We start from the raw sequence: 22,007 nt of genomic DNA, 5'->3' as shown, positions 1-22,007 counted from the left end.
TGGCCATGAATATGCAGCATGTATGGATTTGTTCTGCTGAGCCACGATGTCATGAGCTGGAAGAGGGGCTTGTAATTCTCGGGTCCTGAAGGTATTGTGCGGGGGCTAGTTGCTGGTTATGGTTCGTTGTTGTTGTTCGCTGGTGTTCAAGTGGCCTATGGTATGTGCCGCTGAGCCAAGATATCACTGAAGGCCTCGGGTTCTCAGGTCCTGGTGAATTCGTGTGGGGTGCAGTTGTTGATTCCAAAACCACTGCTTAAGGTTCAAACGTGTTCTTGTCGTTTTGTTGGGTGTAGACGGAGGGGAACGGGACTAGACTGGGGCATGGATGGATTTTAGGAAAATGTATATAAGGGTCATGTAGGGTATGTCACGGCTCGCCAAGACATCACGAACAGGAACAGCTGGCCGTCTACCTCCGGCCTGAAGGGAAGCTATTAATTTAGACCTGGCGTCACGGTGGACAGGGCATGACCAAACTATTTTGGAATATGGTTTAACTTATTTTTCGGATAGCGGAGATGCGCTAATTGTCTAAACTTTCAATAAATGGTTTTTCGATCCACACTTCAACCTAGATATTTATAATTTACAATTGGCCAGAGAAACTACAGTATAAATTTGGGATATATTGATTTGAATTTACAGCGACATAGGGGCGTTTGGGAATTGGCAACCTGGGGGTGGATCCTGTGAGTAGGGTAGAAACTGCTAGCTGGGCAAATGTTATCCGTAGTTCGTGGCAGATGACTTCGTCGTCTGGCGCATAAGCCAGGAATTTTTATACCGTACCAGGATCCTCCTTACATTTTTGCCTGTGAAATCAATTTCTGTCATCTGGGCGTAATTTTGGTTCCGAAAACATTCATATTGAATGGTATTTGGTCATTTCCGGCTATTTGCCAGACACCGGAAGTCACCATGTTAAAATTCAAGATTGTGTCTGTGATCAATTTTTAGCTTCTGTCCACCTTTCTGATTCCGGAGATACTCATATTTAATGGGAATCGTCCATTTCTGGCCGTTTTCCAGAAACCGGAAGTTGCCATCCTACAATTCAAAATGTCGTCTGAAGTCGATTTGTGGCTTTTCGGAAATACCCATATTGGGTGGTATTGGTCGTTTGCCGCTGTTTTTCCGAAACCGGAAGCCGCCATTTTGAATTTCATAATGGCATTTGAAGACAATTTCGATCGATTTTAGCTCCTGTGTATCATTCTAGATCCGGATATTATTATATTGGGTGGAAATCGGCCATTTTTGGCTTTTTACAGTAACCGGCAGTTGCCATCTTACAATCCAAAATGTTGCCTGAGGTCAATTATGGAACAAATTTGTTCCCCCTAAAAACATTCACATGCCAAATTTGGTTCCATTTACTCGGTTAGTTCTCGAGATGTGCAGAAATTTGTGTTTCATTTGTATGGCACCCCTTGTTTTTCAAAAAAAAGGGGTGTCAAAATATTATGGACATATTTTTACTACTAAAAACATTTACCTGCCAAATTTGGTTCCATTTAGTTGATTAGTTCTTGAGATGTGCAGAAATTTGTGTTTCATTTGTATGAAACCCCTCCCTTCCAGAAAATAGAGGGGCGTCCAATTATTATGAACATTTTTATTACCCCTTAAAACATCCACATGCCAAATTCGGTTACATTTGCTTGGTTTGTTCTTGAGTTGTGCAGAAATTTATGTTTCATTTGTATGGAACCCCTCCCTTCTAGAAGAGGAAGGGGTCTCAAACTATCATAGGAACCTTTATCGGCATCAAAAATCCCTACATAAAAATTTTCACGTCGATCGGTTCTGTAGTTTTCGAGTCTATATGGATCAGACAGACAGACAGACCGGACTGCATATTTATATGTATAAGATTACAACATCAATATTTCAGAACCTAAAGAGTGAATATACAATTATTAGATTGAAGCGTTCTTGTAAATCTATTTAAACCAATAAAAGTTTGAATGAGAAAGGCTGGGTCAGACCCGCTAGGTGGATTAATTTAGGTTTTGCCTTTCTCCTATTGGTATAATATAAAAGTGGTCCCAATGGCCGAATGTCATATACCACTCGACCCCTTTCGACGAACTGAGCATTTTCTGTATGTATGTGTGTATGTGTGTGTGTGTGTATGTATGTGCAACTTTTTTTTCTCACTAACTTTTCTTAGAGATGGCTGGACCGATTTTCATAAAATTAATTGCAAATGAAAGGTCATAATTGCGCCATAGGTTGCTATTGAATTTCATTGTAATCGGATTTTTAGTTTAAAGGTTATGTATCAAAATGTAAAAATCACGAAACATCAATATCTCAGAAACCACACAACCGATTTTAATAAAATTAGTTTCAAATGATCGGGCTGTCTCCAGAACCCTTAACTTTTGAATTTCGTAATGATTGAACATATGGTTCAAAAGTTATGTAAAGAAAAGTTATCCTGAGGTTGTTTAAACTCACTCATTTTTCTCAGAGATGGCTGAACCGATTTTCACAAAATTAGTGTCAAATGAAAGGTCTAGTTGCCCCATAGGCTGCTATTGAATTTCATTGCAATCGGATTGTAACTTTGTCCGTTGTTCATGAAAATGTGAAAGCACATAATGAAAGTAAACATATTGACTTCCTCCTAACGATCACTGGCTAATTAAAAAGGTAGAAAAGTGATCAAAATGGCCGAATGTCATATACTACTCGACTCAGTTAGACGAATCGAGCATTTTCTGCATATAAGCATGTATAGGTGTATATGTTTGTGTGTGAGTGTGTACGTGTGTATGTGCACCTTTTTTCGCACTCACTATTCTCAGAGATGGTCTGACCGAACAGATTTCAATGAAATTAATTGCAAATGAAAGGTCTAGTTGCCCTATAAGACCCTATTGAATTTTATTGTAATCTGATTTCTAGTTTAGAGGTTATGTATCAAAGTGTAAAAATCACGAAACATCAATATCTCAGAAACCACACATCTGATTTGATTAAAATTAGTTTCAAATGAACGGGCTACCTAAAAAACCCTTAACTTTTGAATTTTATGAAGATTGAACATGTGGTTCAGAAGTTATGGAAAGAAACGTGTTCTGGAGACTATTTAATCTCACTCATGTTTCTCAGAGATGGCTGGCCCGATTTTTGTAAAATTAGTGTCATATGAAAGGTCTTGTTGCCCCATAAGACCCTAATGATTTTTTTTTACAAACGGATTATTACTTTGCCTGTTATGTTTAAAAATGTGAAATCCAGCTATGAAAAGAAACATATTCCAAGACAACTTACTTGGACTCACTCATATTTCTCAGAGATGGTTGACCCGATTTCCACAGAATTAGTATCAAATAAAAGGTCTACCTACCTCATAACACCCTATTGAATTTTGCAGTAATCGGTCTGTAACTTCGTCTGTAATGTATCGAAATGTGAAAATCACGAAACTTCATTATCTTAGAAACTACACAACCGGTTTGAACAATATTGGTATCAGATGAACGGGCTAGTTAAGGGTTAACTGATGAATTATGAGCGAACACGTGGTTTCAAAGTTTGGCTGCCCCATACGTTACCTTTTCATTTGATTGTAATCAAACTTAAGCAAGCGTTATGTTTTAATTTGTGAAACAACGAAAGTCTATTATCTCAAGTATTACACGACTTATTTGAACATAACTAGTGTCATACAAATGAGTCATCTCTCAAACTTACAAATAACAAACTTCATAACAATTTGATATACTGTTTAAAAGTTTTAGAAAGAAAAGAAATTCAAAGACTATTCAACACTTTACCTGCTTCGATCAATATATATGGCCTCAACATGATTTAAATGTGGTATCGTACCATCTGAACGTTCCCGGCATCGCTCGTGATTAAATTGTTCGAAATTAAGAGTCATTGCTTTTATTTCGCTATTTCTTAAGTACTAACATTACGTCAAATTTCATATTTCATACTTTAATTACAACATCAATATTTTAGAACCCAAAGAGTGAATATACCCCTTGATTGGATTTAAGCATTCATGTAAATCTATTTTTACAAATAATAAGTTTGAATGAGAAAGGCTGAGTCTGACCGCTAGGTGGATTAATTTAGGTTTTTCAAGAAAGTGTCATTTTAGCGAAAGAACCAATCATTTATTCCTGTTTGTATGTTATAAATTGTTTAAATTAAAAAAAAAATAACGTAAAATATGCGTACAATTGCTGTAAAACACACAAGATTTTTAGGCTTAATTTGTCTCTAAATCATAATTCAAAGCGATGACATGTGATTTTTTTGCAATGAAATATTCGTTCATGTTCAGGAATGACATTTGAGAAGAAATGATAGGTATCTGATTACTGAAAATGTAGATATTATTTACAAAACTAAGTAAAACGTGCAAAATCATGAATATTTAGGTCTCAATTTGTCTGCAAATCAAAATTCAAAGCTATGATATGTGATTGTTTTCCAATAAAATGTTAGTTAATGTTCAGGAAAGACATTTGAGAAAAAATAACACGTATCTTATTGCTAAAAGTTGACATATTACTCCAAAAACTACGTATGTTCGAAGCATTTTTGAAGATGATTTTCTGCATACAAAAAAACACCTTAAAATTCTTTCTTTGATTTTTTTTAAACATATAATACATGCAAAACTTTGACTTTTTAAGCATTTAAGCTCAAATCGTATCTAAATCAAAATTCGAAACGATGACATGTGATTTTTCTTTCAATGAACATTTTATTGAAAGAAAAATCACATGTCATCGTTTCGAATTTTGATTTATTTAGATTGTTTCTTCAACATTTCCAAATATTTTTTTGCAGAAAAATCCATGTTTTGAATCAGTGCGAGTCGAGCATTAAAAAAAATTACATTTCTGATGTATTCGTAGATTTGTGAAGGTAGTAACACATTACGGGATTCGATTTACTTTTTTACCTTTTTTTTTTAGCTGGAGAAAAGGTCCCATTTCATTGGTTTGAACATAGATCAAGAGGCGACTTAAGCATTGAAAGTCATTTTTTATTTTCTACATAGTTTTGTGGATTAAAGCACAATTGTTAGTTATCAGAAAACCTTCACTTCTTCTCAGACGTGTTCCTTGGACACCAACAAACATATTTGTTTTGAAAAAAATCACAAGCATCTCTTTAGATTTCATTATAGAGGAGAAATAAGCATGAATGGTCATGCTCAATTCTTCTTACATACTTTAATTTCCTAAAAAGAGGTTTTACTATAAACGATTGTCAAATAGCCCGAATATCACCCAGTATAGGTATATTCGAAACTGGGATGACTCCACACAACATTTTCCAAAACGGCGGCTTCCGGCTTCAGAAAAATAACCTATAACGTGGTATTTGGCCAACCATTTCAATAATTCCGAAAGTGGAACTCCATACGTCGTTTGGAAATCCGATATGGCGACTTCCAGTTTATGTGTGTTCTGTTCTCAAAATATTGAAGTATTTAAAGTGATGATGAACGTATAAGATGTAAAATATTTTTTTACGCAAGTTGTGCTAAAGCAGTAATGAATTATAAAAAATGATTCTTAAATTTAAAACCTTTGATCCCGAGCATCGCCGGGAGCGTTCAACTAGTTTGAAATATTTATCGGATTCTCGCTCTGATTCAGCGATTTAGAAGTTTATTTTCCAATCATCGACATACAACAATTCGAAGCGAACTGGTGCTTTCTGGAAACAATTAATTTATTGAAAGATTTATAATTAACTCAAAATGAAAAATTTAAATGGTGAGTTGACAAGCTGGAAGCAGCGTCGAATTTAGCTCCGGTCCTCACAAGTTCCTATCTCACATCTCCACGAGTCATACGATCACAATAGACTGCTAGTTGAAACACAGACACAACTCGTTGGTGTATGCTTGGCAATGATTTGTTAGATAGCAACCGACTGCTGTAGCAACCCAATGATCGCTGTAGCAACACTTGTTATAAATATAGTTGGAGCTTTAACTTTTTTCATCACTTCCACTTTAGTCTTCAATCAATAAAGACCTATTTGTATAAGTCTCTGCCTTTTATTAGGTTATAGGCCCAGCTCAAAAGAAGTTTGAAGTTCTAGTCAATTTTGAACTGAGTGAAGAAAAACTTTGGCTGTTCAATGGAAACAACTTCGGAAATTGGAAGTTCCGGATTGAGGGTCTGATGGAGGACAAAGGGTTGCTCGACTGCCTGGTGAAAGCTATCGAGGATGAGGAGTATGCGAGGGAATTGCCGAATGGCTCTATGGACGTCAAAACGAAAAAAAAAGCAGAAACTCGAGGAGCGCATGGCCAGAGACCGGAAGTGCAAGAACTTGCTCATCCATCGAATTGCGGAAGACCAGTTGGAGTATGTGCAGAACTTTCTGTTGCAGTTCGAAAAGGTTCTACGACAGCTCAGAGCTGCTAAAGTAAAAATGGACGAGGAGGACGTCGTATGTCAGCTGCTGCTGGCACTTCCCAAGTCTTACGAAGCACTAATTACGGCACTGGAAACGATTCAGCCTAACCAGTTGACGCTGGAGTACGTTGAAAAACGGCTGCTGGACGAACAAATAAAACGTGCGCACCAAAACCCATCGAGCAGCGGAGAAGAAAAATTCTAGCGAGTCAACTTTTGCGGTTAAGAATTCCAATATAAAGTGTTATGGCTGCTTTAGGTACGGCCACGAGCGTGTGGATTGTCCGGAAAAAGATGGTAACAGCCGGAAAAGAAACCAGAAGGCTGTTGGGAAGTTCAACCGAAGGCAAAAATCCATTGCAAATTTGACGACCGAAAACGAGATGGCCTTCGTTGTTGTTACGAGCGACGGTGACAGTGCTTTTTCTACAGCTGCTGCAATGACTGGACAACGAAATGACTGGTTCTTGGATTCGGGCGCAACAGACCACATGATGAAGGAAAAATCTTTTTTCGCAGAACTGCATCCTCTGACAGAACGGTTCACATTGCGGTAGCAAAATCGGGCCAGATGCTCGAGACCAAGTTAGCTGGAACGGTCCGGGTGAACATGCTAATCAATGGGAAGAAGCATCCATCCGTCATCAAGGAAGTGCTGTATGTACCTGATCTGCAGTGTAATTTATTTTAGGTCCGTCGGCTAGAAGACGACGGAATGACGCTAAAAATTGCCAAAGGGAAGGTGTCCATCGAGAAGGATAATCGAGTGATATGCGTTGGCCAAAGGAAGGGTCAATTGTATCCACTGGACATCAGTCTCCGAAATGCGGAGCGGTCAGTAGAAGTGAGCGCTATGATGTCAAAGCAGGACAGTTTCGAGTTGTGGCATCGACGATTTGGTCATTTGGGAGAGGCGAACATGAGAAACCTCTGGAAACACGGAATGGTAAACACAACAGCGAAGATCCATGATTGGCCTGATAGGTGCATCAGCGAGGTGTGCCTGGCTGGTAAGCAAACAAGGCAACCGTTCGACGAGATAAAAGAGAAACGTTCATCCCGGCCATTGGAATTGGTTCATTCCGATGTGTGCGGGCCATTCACGCCAGCAACGTGGGATAGGAAGCGTTATTATGTCACTTTTATTGATGACTATAGCCACTTCACGTTAGTCTACCTCCTGGAGTCAAAAGATGAAGTCGAGGAAAAAAGTTCAACCAGTACCGTGCGCAGGTCACTGCATTCTTCGGAACGAAAATCGCCAGGCTCAGATGCGACAATGGCGGGGAGTACACGAGCAAATCGTTCCGGAAATTTTGCCGCACTAAAGGAATACAAATGGAAACAACTGTACCATACAGTCCACAGCAGAACGGAGTCGCAGAGAGAATGAACCGGACACTTCTGGAAAAGTTCCGGACAATGTTGAAAGATGCTAGTCTCCCCAAGATTTTGTGGGGTGAGGCGGTGGTTACAGCTGCATATTTGTTAAATCGAAGTCCTACATCAGCCCTTGGTGAAAAGAAGACTCCGTTTGAGATGTGGTATGGTCAGAGCCGGATTTATGGGGGGGCCCAGGGGGCCCGGGCCCCGGGCCCCCACATTTTTAGGGCCCTCACAAATCGACAAAAAGATATTTTCTCTTTTAAAATGAGATTTAATCAAAAGTTCGATTTACAGTAAGAAAATTTGAACAGACCATTTCAATTTGACACTTTCCTTCAGTGTTATTTTTTCGCGAGCGCCAATATCACAACTACATCCATAAGAGTTCACTTTGGATTCTCTTGGAACGACACACATTAACACACCATTCGAATCGAACCAGCGCGCATTAAACGCCTAGAGTATTTTGCGCAGTCTTTCTCAAATTGTGTGCAAATTTTTGCCTGTGGATCGTATTTTTTTCAAATTGCGGTAGTTTTTTTTTCAGGTATCAAGAAAAAAATTTGAAGATGAAACTTATTAAAATAGGTTGCATGCGACTGTGAAGAATGAAAGGCAGTCAAACTTATCATTATTAAGTTTCGAGTACGAGTATACTGAAGATGTTTAATGTTGATTATTTAATTAATAAGTTTTCTGCAAAAAAACTCGTAAAGCATAGTTTACAGTTCGAATTTGACAAGTGAAAAAGCGTAAATTTTCGCTTGTGGAATCTGTCGTGAAAACCCGTTTGTGGAACACGCAGGTATTTCACCACCCTGCAGTTTATAGTTTAAGTGAAGCGAAACTCATGAGTTTACACTCCGAGCGAAGTGAAAATTGGCTGCAACTGGCAGAATAGAAACTCACTAGCGCTTGCATGCGTGAAAGAAATAAACCCAAGTGAAAAAGATGAGATCCACAACCATAGATTTCGCTGGATCGAATTTGTTTACAGTTCCAAGCGAAGTGAAATTTTTGCAGGTTGCATTTTTCACGAGCGTGAAACAATGAACATGTTGTATGAGATTTTCACTTCGTTTGGAACTCTAAATAGGGCTTAAGAAAAAATTCTAACAAATTTTTGGTAATTTTTCAATAGCAAATAAATGCTTTTAACTCGTACGATAAAAAACAGTTTTGTTTTATTTTGGGGCCCCCACTATAACTGGGATTCGGGCCCCCACAATCGTAAATCCGGCCCTGGGTATGGTAGAAAGCCAAACATCGACAAATTACGAGTTTTTGGATCGATCGCCTATACGTGGATTCCGAATGTGAAACGTAGCAAACTAGACCCGAAGTTCGAGAAGAATGTGATGATCGGGTATACAACAAATGGCTATCGAGTTTGGAATGCCAAGAGGAAAATGCTGTTCACATCACGCGATGTTGTATTTGACGAACAAAGGAGTGTGCAGTTGATCGTGAACCCTATTGAACCGGTAATGTTGGAACCGGAAAATGAGGAAGAGGAAATCCGTTTGGTGGCTGAATGTCCAACAGAACCTTGCCTGGAACCGGCAGCAGGACTTCAAGAACGGGAGCGCAGAGTCCCCGGTTAGTTTTTTGAATTTATTACTGGATTTGGAGCCACTTCTGCCGCTGAATGTTTTGTAGGTTCCAATGAGATGACAAATGACAAAGTGATGGCGTATGCATTGAACGCAGAGGCATTCGTGGAAAATCTTCCATCCACAATCAATGGACTAAGGAAGAGGAGCGACTGGCCCCACTGGAAAGATGCGATTGGCAGTGAGCTGGAGTCGCTGCACAAAAATGAAACCTGGGAGCTTGTTCCGAAACCAGCAGGGAAGAACCTTGTGGACTGCAAGTGGCTATTGGCTGTCGCAAATAAAGAGAAGTTTCATGTCCATCAGATGGATGTGAAGACCGCTTTCCTGAATGGCATATTGAAGGAAGAAATCTACATGCGACAACCTGAGGGATTTGAACGGAGTAACCCAAATCTTGTCTGCCGCCTCAAGAAGTCACTGTATGGGTTGAAGCAAACCCCACGAAGCTGGAACGAGGAGTTCAACTCCATTGGATCCAAATCTGAAATTGGAGCGAAGCAACGGAGCAATTACAGAACAACCTTATCGAGAGCTGATCGGCTGCCTGACGTATCTAGCATTATCGTCGAGGCCAGACATCAGCGCAGCTGTAAACTTCTTCAGCAGATTTCAATTTGCACCGACGGATATTCACTGGAGCCATCTAAAACAGAATCCTCCGGTATTTGAAGGGCACCATCAACTACAGTTTGGTATTCCGGAAACGTGATGGAATTACACCTTTGCTTGGTTACGCTAACGCTGACTGGGGCAACAACGTGGAAGACCGCCGATCTATATCAGGCAACATATTTCAAGTGTATGGTGGAACCGTTTCGTGGATGACCAGGAAGCAAAACACTGTAGCATTGTTTTCAACAGAGGCTGAGTACGTTTCGCTTAGCCAAGCTTTCTGTGAAGTAATTTGGCTGAGAAATCTTTTAAAAGAGCTTGGGGTACAGGTGGACCATCCGGTACCATTGTATGAGGATAATCAATCCTGCATTCGCATCGCTGAGGAACCCCGTGATCACAAGCGAATGAAGCACGTGGACATCCGCTATAACTTCCTCCGTGAAAAGATACAGGACGGATCTTTCAAAGTTCTTCACGTACCAACAACCGAGCAAGTCGCTGATATCTTCACCAAAGGATTATCAAGAGGACCTTTCGAAGCACTACGATCGAAGATAGGATTATTCGGTTGAGCGGGGGTGTTAGATAGCAACCGACTGCTGTACTGCCGGTACCCGGATAACTGTCCCATAATGAAAAACAACATGTTGAGAAAACGGCGATTTAATATTATCCGTGAATTTTCGGATTTCCTGCAATTACATCCAGAACCAACGACCATAACAGTTTCATGGCAGCACAAGTTTATCGTTGAGAACAAAAAAACATGGATGGAGTTGGTTTTACGTTATATAACTTGAAATAAAGGCAAAATGGGACAAAATATGCGGGTACATTTCGAAAGTACTCGCATATTTTGTCCCATCACATATAAATTCAACCAGCAACCGGCAGTATCATTGGCAACGTATATTGTACTACAGAAAAACAACATTAGTCTAGTTAATTAAATGACATACTTCTATATGCCTAAAATAATCCGATGTACAGTAATCTGGAACAAAATCATATGTTCGCAGGTTGCACCACTATGCAGTGGGACTGTAATGCAGGTACTTTCAATATGGGACAAAAACAACTTGGTATTTTTTCCATGTTTTTCCATACAAATGTATCAATTTTAATTTTTTGCCAGAAAATATGATAACCGTTAAGTCGATTCCCGATGATAACTCAAAAGTGACCAAAATCAGTATGGGACAGTTATGCGGGTACCGGCAGTGTAGCAACCCAATGATCGCTGTAGCAACACTTGTTATAAACATACACACTTAAATTTTTTTGCCGGGTCTCGGTAATTTTTGCCGAGAACGGCACCACTGAGTGCTCGGTTAGAAAAAAAATGACAGCTGTCACATTTTTTCGAAAATCTCGGTTCAACCTAACTGAAGTTTCGGCACTAAATATTAACGAGCCGAAATATCAGTTAGGTGAACCGAGATTCACGAAAAAATGTGACAGCTGTCATTATTTTTTTAACCGAGCACTCAGTGGTGCCGTTCTCGGCAATAAATTACCGAGACCCGGCAAAAAATTTTAAGTGTGTAGTTGGAGCTTTAATTTTTTCATCACTTCCACTTTAGTCTTCAATCAATAAAGACCTATTTGTATAAGCCTCTGCCTTTTACTATGATTGCGCGTAAATGGCTGCGCAAAACATGACGTCAAAATCGTTATCGGAGATCTCAACGCTCAGGTTGACCAGGAGGAGGAATTCAGACCGGTTAATGGAATGTTCAGCACACACCGGCTCACAAACGAAAAAGGCCTTCGACTCATTGACTTCGCCGCCTTTGATGCGTAGTACATTTGGCATAGCCTCCCATATCGGTATACCTGGAGATCAGGACAACAGACTGAAACACAAATCGATCACGTTTCGATTGACGGAAGGCACTTCTCGGATATTACCGACGTCCGAACCTATCGGCGAAAACGTCGAGTCTGATCACTATCTCCTGATGGTCAAATGCGACAGATTTTCGGTTGGCACCAACATCCGCTACCGTCGTCCGCAACGGTATGATCTGGATTCCCCGAAGTCGCTACTGAGCATGGGCAACTGCTGGAGTACTGAAAAAGCAGCCATTAACAACGCAGCGGAAGATGCTAATTGATTCGTCGAGAGAAATTGACGCAACGGCTGGTTCGATGAGGAGTGTCAAACAATCCTAGATGAGAGGAATGCAGCGCTGCTATTGATGCTGCAGCAAAGGACCCAGCATAACCTGAGTCGATACAAACAGAAACGAACCCATCTTTTCCGCCACCTGGAAGAGCTGGAGTGTGAGCAAATGGAGCAGTTGTATTGTTCTTAAGAAACACGTGAATTCTGCCAGAAACAAAACTCCGCAGACTTTGTGCCACGAGCTGAAATGTGTCGGGATAAAGATAGAGGAATTTTGACGGATGCACGTGAGTTGATCGACAGGTGGAGGCAGTACTACAATGAACATCTCAATGACGCAGAAGCGAAGGACTAAGACTGTAGGAGGAACGACTTCTTCAGCACAGCGGATGAGGGAGGCATAGCGCCCCTTACGATAGGTGAAGCTAAAGATGCTATCGAGCAGCTCAAAAACAACAAATCAGCTGGAAAGGATGACATCGCAACGGAGCTTGTCAAGCTAGGCCGAGATAGGTTGGCTTTTTATCTGGATCAGCTGATAGTTAGGATCGGGGATACAGAACAACTACCGGAGAAGTGAAGGAAGGGCGACAAGTTGGAATGTGAGAACTACCTCAACGCAGTCTACAAAGTGCTCTCCCACTTCATCTTTCGCCGTCTCACGCCGCTACCACGAAGGTTTGTGGGAAGTTATTAAGTCGGTTTTAAGAATTGGCGATTGACAACGGTCCAAATGTTTACGCTGCGGCAGATCCTCTAAAAGTGTCCGTGACCGTGTAGAGCTATGGAAAGTTATGGACGAAAATGGCTTTTCTGCGAAACTTACAAGACTGATTAAGGCCACGATGGATGATTTACAGTGCTGTGTGGAGATTTCGGGTGCGGTATGAAGCCCGTTTGAAACACGCAAGGGACTTCGACACGGTGACAAACGTTATGCTGTACATTCATAGGTTCTTTGGCAGAATTTATGGTGGAGTGCGATATCCCAATCTGCTTATTCCGAAGAGCCGAGAATGATCGCATAAACCTAAAGGACAGTTCTTTTACTTCGCGATATCCGCACCTGATTGAGGATTGGATCGCAGTGCTAACTCGACTGAGACTGTATCGAAAAAGTGTACTTTATCAAAATGATGGGGATTCATAAACGATGATTCTTGTTGCATTGCATTGATTATTTGTTGCATAAGCTGATTCAATTAATGAGCTGGGAAGAGATGCCACATTGGTGTGACAATGCTTTTGTCGGTGGAGGTATCAGTATGCTTGTTCGATTATTAGCGCATTGATCAGCGCGTTTGTTTTTCGTTGGCCCGACGAGGTAAAGACGATCGGTGCTTATGTAGCGCTTAATTGCTTGTTTTGCGTTTTCTGGAATTGAAGTGCTCGAGTCTTACCGTGGAGTACGTGATTTTGGTTACAGTTCTATTTGTTCATGGAAGTTATATGTATTGCATATGACACTTTCCTGACCCCTGTTCAATATTGCGACCTGCGACGAAATGATATATATCTTTCGACCAACATGGCTTCATGCCAGGTCGATCAGTATTAACTAATCTGGTAAATTTCACATCTGAATGCATTACAAGCCTGGAAAAGAAAGTTCAAGTCGATGTAACCTATACGGACTTAAAGACGGCGTTTGATAAAATTGCCCACAAGATACTTCTGCATAAACTGTCTCGTATCGTAAGGTGTCTCTTCGCAATTCACGTCTTGGCTGGAATCTTACTTAACGGAGCGTGAACTTTGCGTTAACATTGACGGTTTTGTATCAAGACCGTTTTCAAACAAATCAATAGTGCCTCAAGGTAGTAACCTTAGCCCGTTATTGTTCATTTTGTTTTTCAACGATTCAGCTATGATTTTGAAAAATGAAATTAAGTTAGTATATGCTGACGATGTGACACTCTACATTGAAGTGCCCACGGAAGAGGATTGTCAGCTTTTACAAGACTCGTTAACCATTAGTGTTGATAAATGTCAGGTCATTTCGTTTACCGCGCATCACATCCAATTCTGTTTGATTATAATTTTGGGGGAAAATCCTTCCCAGAATCACTGAAGTGTCCGATTTGGGAGTTATATTGAATGTCAAAATGAGTTTTGACTAACACCGAGCGTCGATCATTTCCAAAGCAATGCAACAGTTAGGTTTTTTCCAAGATTGCGAAGGATGTGCTCTCGTCCGTCCAATTTTAGAAAATGCGTCAATCGTTTGAGAACCGCATCAGATCCCGCGAAGTCTTAGAATTGAACGTGTTCAAAAACGGTTCATTCGTTTGGCACTGAAACATCTGCCTTGGAAAAATCCTGATAATTTGCCACCATATCCTGACAAATTAGGCTAGTGGCCCTTGACATATTGGAACAAAACTTCAACAAGCGCTGTTCGTGGCGAAAATGTTGTACGGTGAGGTTGATGCCTCCGAACTGCCTGAAAAGCTGAACATTCGCGTACCAAAAAGGACTCTTCGGAACACAACGTTGTTGCAGCCAATCTTTCATCGGACTTTTTATGGTCAAAATGAACCAATCTCAGCAAATTTACGGACGTTTACGACTTTGAAAAGCTCTTCGTTTTCAATAGACGATTCGCAAATAGGCTTAGATCTGTGATACTTTATATTAATTTTATTTATTAAGACATTGATCTGCTAGCAGGGGAGCCGAGCGCGATAGCTACGCTGATCGTTACGTTGGTCGACGGAGATGAGCTTGAGGTGGTTGACGAATTTGTGTACCTTGGAACATTGGTAATGCCAGACAACAACTGCAGATGTATTGTAGCTGGAACTCGTAACTACTACAAACTCCACAAGATGTTGAGTTCTGGCAAACTTCGCCCCCGTACCAAGTGCACCATGTATAAGACGCTCATAAGACCAGTAGTCCTCTACGGGCACAAGATATGGACAATGCTCTAGGAGGACTTGCCAGCACTAGCAGGAATCTTCAATTCTATTAACAAAGATACGAAAGTATATATCTGATTTCGTAGAAAATTTTGGTCTCCCTAATTTGTGTGACATAAAAACAACCGCCTCATCATATGTAACAACCTTGTAGAAGAAAATTTTTCTCTAGAGTTTTGCTATTGAGCTCTAGATTGAAATTTCCCTACTAAACTTGTTCCCTAGAACGCTGTACAATGGTTATTTGGCGTCTCCATCGATTCAACAGTGAAGGAGGCGCAAAAGTTGCGTTGGGGTAAGTTGGAGCTTTTGACGCGTTTTTGAAATGACCAGGGGCAAAATTTACAGGAATGGTTAAAAAGCTACAATCTTTTTTTGCAGTTTGAGCATTGTAGCTACACCTACAGTTTTCTTTTTGTGATTTAGTAAAATAGCTCTAAATCGGCTATTTTGAATGATAGAAAAAAAAATTCTTCTAGGGACGATCCATTGATTGATGTCACGCAAAATTTGGAAAAAATTAACTCCCCCCTCCCCCTTGTCACAAGCTATCACAACTTTCTTGACCCCCTCCTTAATTACGTAACGTTTTTAAAACCCCCCCACCCCCTGGAAATAATTGATGGAAAATCAAGAAATTTGTTAGGAATGCATTTTTTCTCAATGAGAACGATTTTGCTGAAAGAAAAACTGAAACTAAAAGGAAAAGAAGATTATAAAAGATAACTAGAAAAGGATGCTGTTGATGGAGACGCATATCGACGACATAGAAAGCCGAGACTGTAACTGCAGCATCATTGCTGATTTTTGAAAGACCATCAATATTTAGTTCCTCTTCTTCAATCAATTCGCAATCCAAATCTTCTCCACATGTTACAAAAGCCAAGCATTTTTATTTACGTTTTGTCACAATTTTTGTATTGATTGGATTCACAGACACTGAAAATTAATGAAATTGCGCTGTCATTCATAAACGAACATGCACGGTAAAACAGAATTAACGAACATTATGATTTTTAACGTGAAAAAAAAGTCATTTATTTTATCTAAAGCAAATCCTAAGCTGAAAAGGGACCGTTGAAGGGGCCTAGCGTGGTTGGTAACGTCTCCGCCAACCACGCTCGACGCCTGGGTTCGTATCCCAACGCCGACATAGGTGTCAATTGTTGTGGGGTGGCGTGATCCACTCACAACCAACCCAACTAGTCTAGATTCAATTCTAGCCGACACCGGGAGATTTTCTGAGGCGAAAAATCTCTGGGATCACGCCTTCCATCGCATGAAGAAGTTGGCGTTGGCGCCAGTCCGTTAATCAACGGGTCGTGAGTTAGGGTCCTGAGTGGAGCCGCCTCCCTGGGCGTTGGTGATTGGCACAACAAAAGTGGCGGAACAAGACCGACGGAAAATAAGCGAGAATAAAAAAAAACTATAAATGAATGATGCAAATATCATAAATAGTTCTGAGTTGAACTCTGTGGTTAGGCGTGTGACTTTTTTATTTATTTGTTTTTAGTTTAAATGCGATGTCACACTCAAGATAACCCCCCCTCCCCCATATGTCACAAAATGTCACAATAATTGAAACCTCCGCCCCCCCCCCCTAAACGCGTGACATCATTAATGGATGGTCCCCTAGAAACTTACGCAAAATTTACGGGATTACAACATTGTAGAACAACGTTTAACTCTATCTTTGTTTAGCTCTAGATCCAAATTAGCTCCTAAACTCATTCCCTAGAACGCTGTCGAATGGTTAACCTAACGTCTCCACCAATTTAACAGTGAAAGGAAGCGCACGGTCTACGTGAGTGTTCGAAGTTTTCGACGCGTGCTGAAATGTCTAGGAGCACCAAAATTCACAGGAATGATTAAAAGGCTTTAGAGCGGCAACGACCAAGTTGAAGGCGATTCAATTTTTGAAAAAAATAAAAAAAAAATATTTTAGGTATTTGTAAGAAAACTGAAATTTTCATCGAAAAATTGGTAAAAAGGTTTTACACTCGTTTTGATTTTTACATTGATCGTTTATTTTTTCGAGCAGCACCATAATAAGTAATGGCAATTATTCCCGACAGAATCATACAATCTGGAAAAGAGAATAGTCGAATCGTATTCTTGTTACATCCAGAATTCTAGCCTCATATGCAATGGGATTATTTTGAATCTCACAGATTAATCATGTTTCAATTATATTTTTATCTGCTGTGTTTAAAACATTCGTATTTCATGGGCTCAATCATACTTTACCAGACCGATCATCATGGGCCGTCAAGAGGATCGTTTATGTGGAGCTACTCCCAGTTTTGATTTCATCATAGACAGTGACACTGAGTTAATCGAAAATATGTAAGTAAAACTGTATACATCCCCACTGAAACTAACGGATTGTTTGTTTAGACAATCTGTCAATCTATACATGAACGCGGCATATGATGCTGTGGACGTATACATACTACAATTCAACAAAATCCGAGACAATTACCTGCAGGCATTGTCAATGGACCAAAACCAAATAAGGGATGAGACTGATCTGGCAAAGTTGACGCTTTTCTGCGAACGGTATAACGCAGAAATGGCAGACCTTGAGAACATACAGGAATCTCAAAAGTTGGGTTTACTGCAAATCAAACAAGCCACTTTCCGCGAGGAGATCATTCCAGTCTGCCAGGAACTGTTGACTGTGCTGGACGAAACTCTGCCAAAGTATGCATTTGTAATTTCATATCTTGCTGAGATTATTCACACGAACTGTATTTTAGATTGGCAATGGAGAAAATTAATTTTGTTGAACAAAAGGGTGAAGAGATTTCAACAAAACTTTTGATAACTCCCGAAGAAACGAACCATTACATCTATTATTTCAATTTTCTCGAGATATGCCACGAACATGTAGAAAATTTGGAAAAAGAGCTAAACTATGCGTACGAAGCTTTGAAAATAATGAAAATATACTGTATACCATTTAGAGATGAGGACAAGGATAAGTATTTGGGTAAAAAGAATTCGGATCGACATTGCGTATATTACTAAAGAAAAACTTTTTTTTCAGACATGGAAGAGCTGGTAGTTCAAATAAAGGATATCATGACTATGAAGCGCGATCAGAAACAAGAATTGATTGACAAGTTTAATCTGTGCCTGCAGACGGATATAGCGAAGATCTTTTCTGAAGTTGAGGACATCAGCGAACAGGTTCTTCAGGAATGGCTACTGGACGTCAATTCCGATCCGATGCAGGTGCGCGATTGTTTGATCGACCTTTCGGAGCGTCTCACTTCGTGCCAACGGAAAGCTCAAGAGTACAAGAAATATCAGAAAGAGTTTCGTCTCGAAGTTTCCCGATTTGATAAACTTGCTCTAGTGATTAATGAGGTTAAATTACGTCAAACTCTTTGGGATAGTGTGCAGCAATGGAAGGATAGTGTGGAACTTTGGAACGAGATTAAGTTTTTCGAGCTGAATGTAGAAGAAGTGGAAGCATTGAATACCAAAGTCCTGAAAAATTGTGCTATGCTTGATAAGAATTTGCCCAAAAATGAAATTATACCAAAGTTGAAACTTGAAGCAGACGAATTCAAAGAGAAGATTCCAGTGTTGTCATATCTGAGAAATCCTGCGTTGAAAAATCGACATTGGATAAAAATAGAGCAAATTCTAGACCGGAAAGTATCCGGTGAGGAAGATATATTCTTACACACATTCGAAGATGCAAATGCGTTCGAGGAGGAAAATGCAAACGAGCTAATGGAGGTGGCTAACATGGCTAGTGCCGAAGCAGGTTTAGAAACTCTGCTCAGTAAAGTGGAAAATGCTTGGAAAGAGCTGGAATTGACCATTGTATCTCATAGGGATGCACGAGATGTTTTTATATTAGCTGGTGTGGATGAGATTCAAGCGATACTGGACGAATCGAGCATTAATATTAGCACTATAGCCGCATCGAGGCACGTGGGACCTATCAAAGCTAAGGTGGATGAGTGGGCTAGACAGCTGGATTTATTCTCACGTACCCTAGACGAATGGATGACTTGTCAGCAATCGTGGATTTATTTGGAAGCTATATTTACAGCGCCAGACATACAGCGTCAACTTCCTCATGAAGCCCAGATGTTTTTGCAAGTTGACAAGAGTTGGAAAGATCTTTTGCGGCGTACGCGTAAGACGCCTATGGCGTTGAGTGCTATGACATCTGAAGGAGTGCTTGAACAGCTTCAGATCAACAACGTTTTACTGGAGAAAGTAACACGGTGCTTGGAGGCATACTTGGAAGTGAAACGAATGGCATTCCCAAGATTCTATTTTCTTTCAAACGATGAGCTACTGGAGATCTTAGCGCAGACTAAAAATCCCCATGCGGTACAGCCGCATTTGCGGAAGTGTTTCGATGCGATTGCTGCCATTGAATTTTGCAAGAAGAAAACAGAAACAGGTGAAACTGTGATGACTAACGACATTATAGCGATGATCTCGCCGGAAGGTGAAAGATTAACATTCGGTGTAGGTCTGAAAGCACGGGGAGCCGTAGAAGACTGGTTGTCCAAAGTGGAAGAATCCATGTTTCTATCTGTTAAACGCTATATGCGGCTAGGCTATCGATGCTATCCAGCAAAGGATCGCTCGTTTTGGATGCAGGAACATCCCAGTCAAGTGGTGCTAACCGTTTCTCAGCAGCAATGGTGCGCCAATGTACACTCCATTTTAGACGGCAAAGGGAATGTTGGAATGAAGATGGCGGCTTTCAAAGAAACCTTGACGAAAAATTTAGCTATTTTAGCATCGATTGCTCGAACGAACATCTCGAAGCTTGTTCGTAAGGTGTTGTGTGCCCTTATCACCATAGATGTTCACGCCAAGGACTCAATTTGTCAGCTCGTTGATAAACAGATTACAAAATCGTGAGATTATTATTAAAATCTCAAATTCAATTTAGTTAAAAATGTTTTTTTATAGATCGGATTTCGAGTGGCTGAAAATGCTTCGATACTACTGGGTTGATGAGAACGACACTGTTGAAACCAAAATGGCGTCGGCAAATCTTCCTTATTTTTATGAATATCTAGGGGCGGGAGGAGTTCTTGTAATTACTCCGCTCACTGATCGTTGCTATTTATGTCTGATGGGAGCTTTGCAAATGGATCTTGGTGGAGCTCCTGCAGGTCCAGCGGGTACTGGTAAAACCGAAACTACCAAAGATCTTGCCAAGGCACTTGCAATCCAATGTGTGGTGTTCAATTGTTCAGATGGGTTGGATTACAAGATGATGGGTAGATTCTTCACCGGATTGGCTCAATCAGGGGCGTGGTGTTGTTTCGATGAGTTCAATAGAATTGACATTGAAGTGTTGTCTGTAATCGCGCAGCAGTTGATCACAATTAGGAACGCGAAAGCTATGAAAATGAAACGTTTTATCTTTGAAGGGAGAGAAATCAAACTAAAACCATCATGTGCGGCTTTTATCACTATGAATCCTGGATACGCGGGAAGAACAGAGCTGCCGGATAACTTGAAAGCATTATTTCGCCCCATATCTATGATGGTACCGGACTATGCGTTGATTGCTGAGGTAATTTTATACTCCGAGGGATTTGAAGCATCGAAGGTGCTGGCGAAGAAGATGGTTCAGATGTACAAACTGTGCAGTGAGCAACTAAGTCAACAAGATCATTACGATTTCGGGATGCGAGCGGTGAAAAGTGTTCTCGTGATGGCTGGAGCCTTGAAACGCGCGTCGCCCGATCAGTCGGAAGATATTACGCTGATTTGTGCTTTGAGGGACTCAAATCTTCCCAAATTTCTGACGAATGATGCTATCCTCTTCAATGGGATTCTGGGAGATTTGTTTCCAGGTATTGATTTACCGCAGGCTGAAAGAGGCAATCTTCAAGCGGCCATTGAGGCGTGCATGCAGCAGAATAATCTACAGCCTGTTCCAGAACTTGTTCTTAAAGCCCTTCAGTTGTATGAAACGATGGTAGTTCGCTGGGGTGTCATGTTGGTCGGACCTACCGGTAGTGGTAAAACTAGTACATTGCATACACTTGCTTGTGCACTACGAAAATTGTACAGTGATATGGTAGATGGTCCTTACTACAAACCGGTTAATATACAAACTTTGAACCCAAAAGCTATCACGATGGATGAATTGTACGGTTTCGTCAATCTGGCCACAATGGAATGGAAGGATGGTTTACTCGGACTCGCAATTCGCTCGGCGGTTAACGTTTTAGGTCAGCAATGAATTATAACCGTTGAGTTTGTTGTATTGTTATAATTATTTAATTTCACAGAGGAAGAACATCAATGGGTGGTTTGTGACGGGCCGGTAGATGCGGTGTGGATAGAGAATCTCAACACGGTGTTGGATGACAATAAAATGCTATGTCTGGCCAACTCTGAGCGTATAAAACTTACGAGCTGGGTGCATATGGTATTCGAAGTTCAAGATCTAGCCCAGGCATCTCCGGCAACCGTTTCTCGATGTGGCATGGTATATTTGGATCCCCTTCACCTGGGCTGGTCTCCTTTGATTGTTTCATGGCTGGAAACTGTTGAAGAGCATCATTTGGATTTGGATTTGAAGGAGCACATTATGTTACTTTTCCAGCGGTATTACGATGAAATGGTGAAATACATCAATAGGAAATGTCGGTGGAGCATTTATCAAGTGAACATAAGTAAACTTACTCTGATGACCCAGCTGTTTCTTTTGCTGTTGAAACAAACTCAGAACATAAATCTTATGGAACGAGGTGATGCTAAAAATTACATATTTAAACTATTTACTTGGTGTACGCTGTGGTCGTTTGCCGGTAATCTACTGGACGAATCAAAGATTGGATTTGAGAAGTTCCTTCGAAGTTTATTCGATAAAGATGAATCAGCATTGTAAGTATTTAATTGAAGTTTTTACTTTAAGTTCAAAATATAATTA

The 22,007-nt window shown here is 40.5% G+C and overlaps 1 protein-coding gene across 1 annotated transcript in view; it reads left to right on the top strand.

Moving 5' to 3' along the window:
• Positions 1-22,007, top strand: part of LOC129732765 (dynein axonemal heavy chain 6) — a 38,976-nt gene that overhangs the window by 8,478 nt on the left and 8,491 nt on the right. The window contains exons 5-10 of the mRNA XM_055693968.1: positions 17,327-17,422; positions 17,474-17,779; positions 17,836-18,068; positions 18,126-19,971; positions 20,027-21,303; positions 21,364-21,961. Coding sequence (XP_055549943.1) covers positions 17,327-17,422; positions 17,474-17,779; positions 17,836-18,068; positions 18,126-19,971; positions 20,027-21,303; positions 21,364-21,961 — 4,356 coding nt within the window. The remainder of the gene's footprint in view (positions 1-17,326; positions 17,423-17,473; positions 17,780-17,835; positions 18,069-18,125; positions 19,972-20,026; positions 21,304-21,363; positions 21,962-22,007) is intronic.

The sequence above is a fragment of the Wyeomyia smithii genome, chromosome 3 (assembly GCF_029784165.1).
Source record: "Wyeomyia smithii strain HCP4-BCI-WySm-NY-G18 chromosome 3, ASM2978416v1, whole genome shotgun sequence".
NCBI classification, from domain to species: Eukaryota; Metazoa; Arthropoda; class Insecta; order Diptera; family Culicidae; genus Wyeomyia; species Wyeomyia smithii.
Note: the sequence above shows the minus strand (reverse complement) of the source record. Positions and strands in the feature narration are given on the sequence as shown.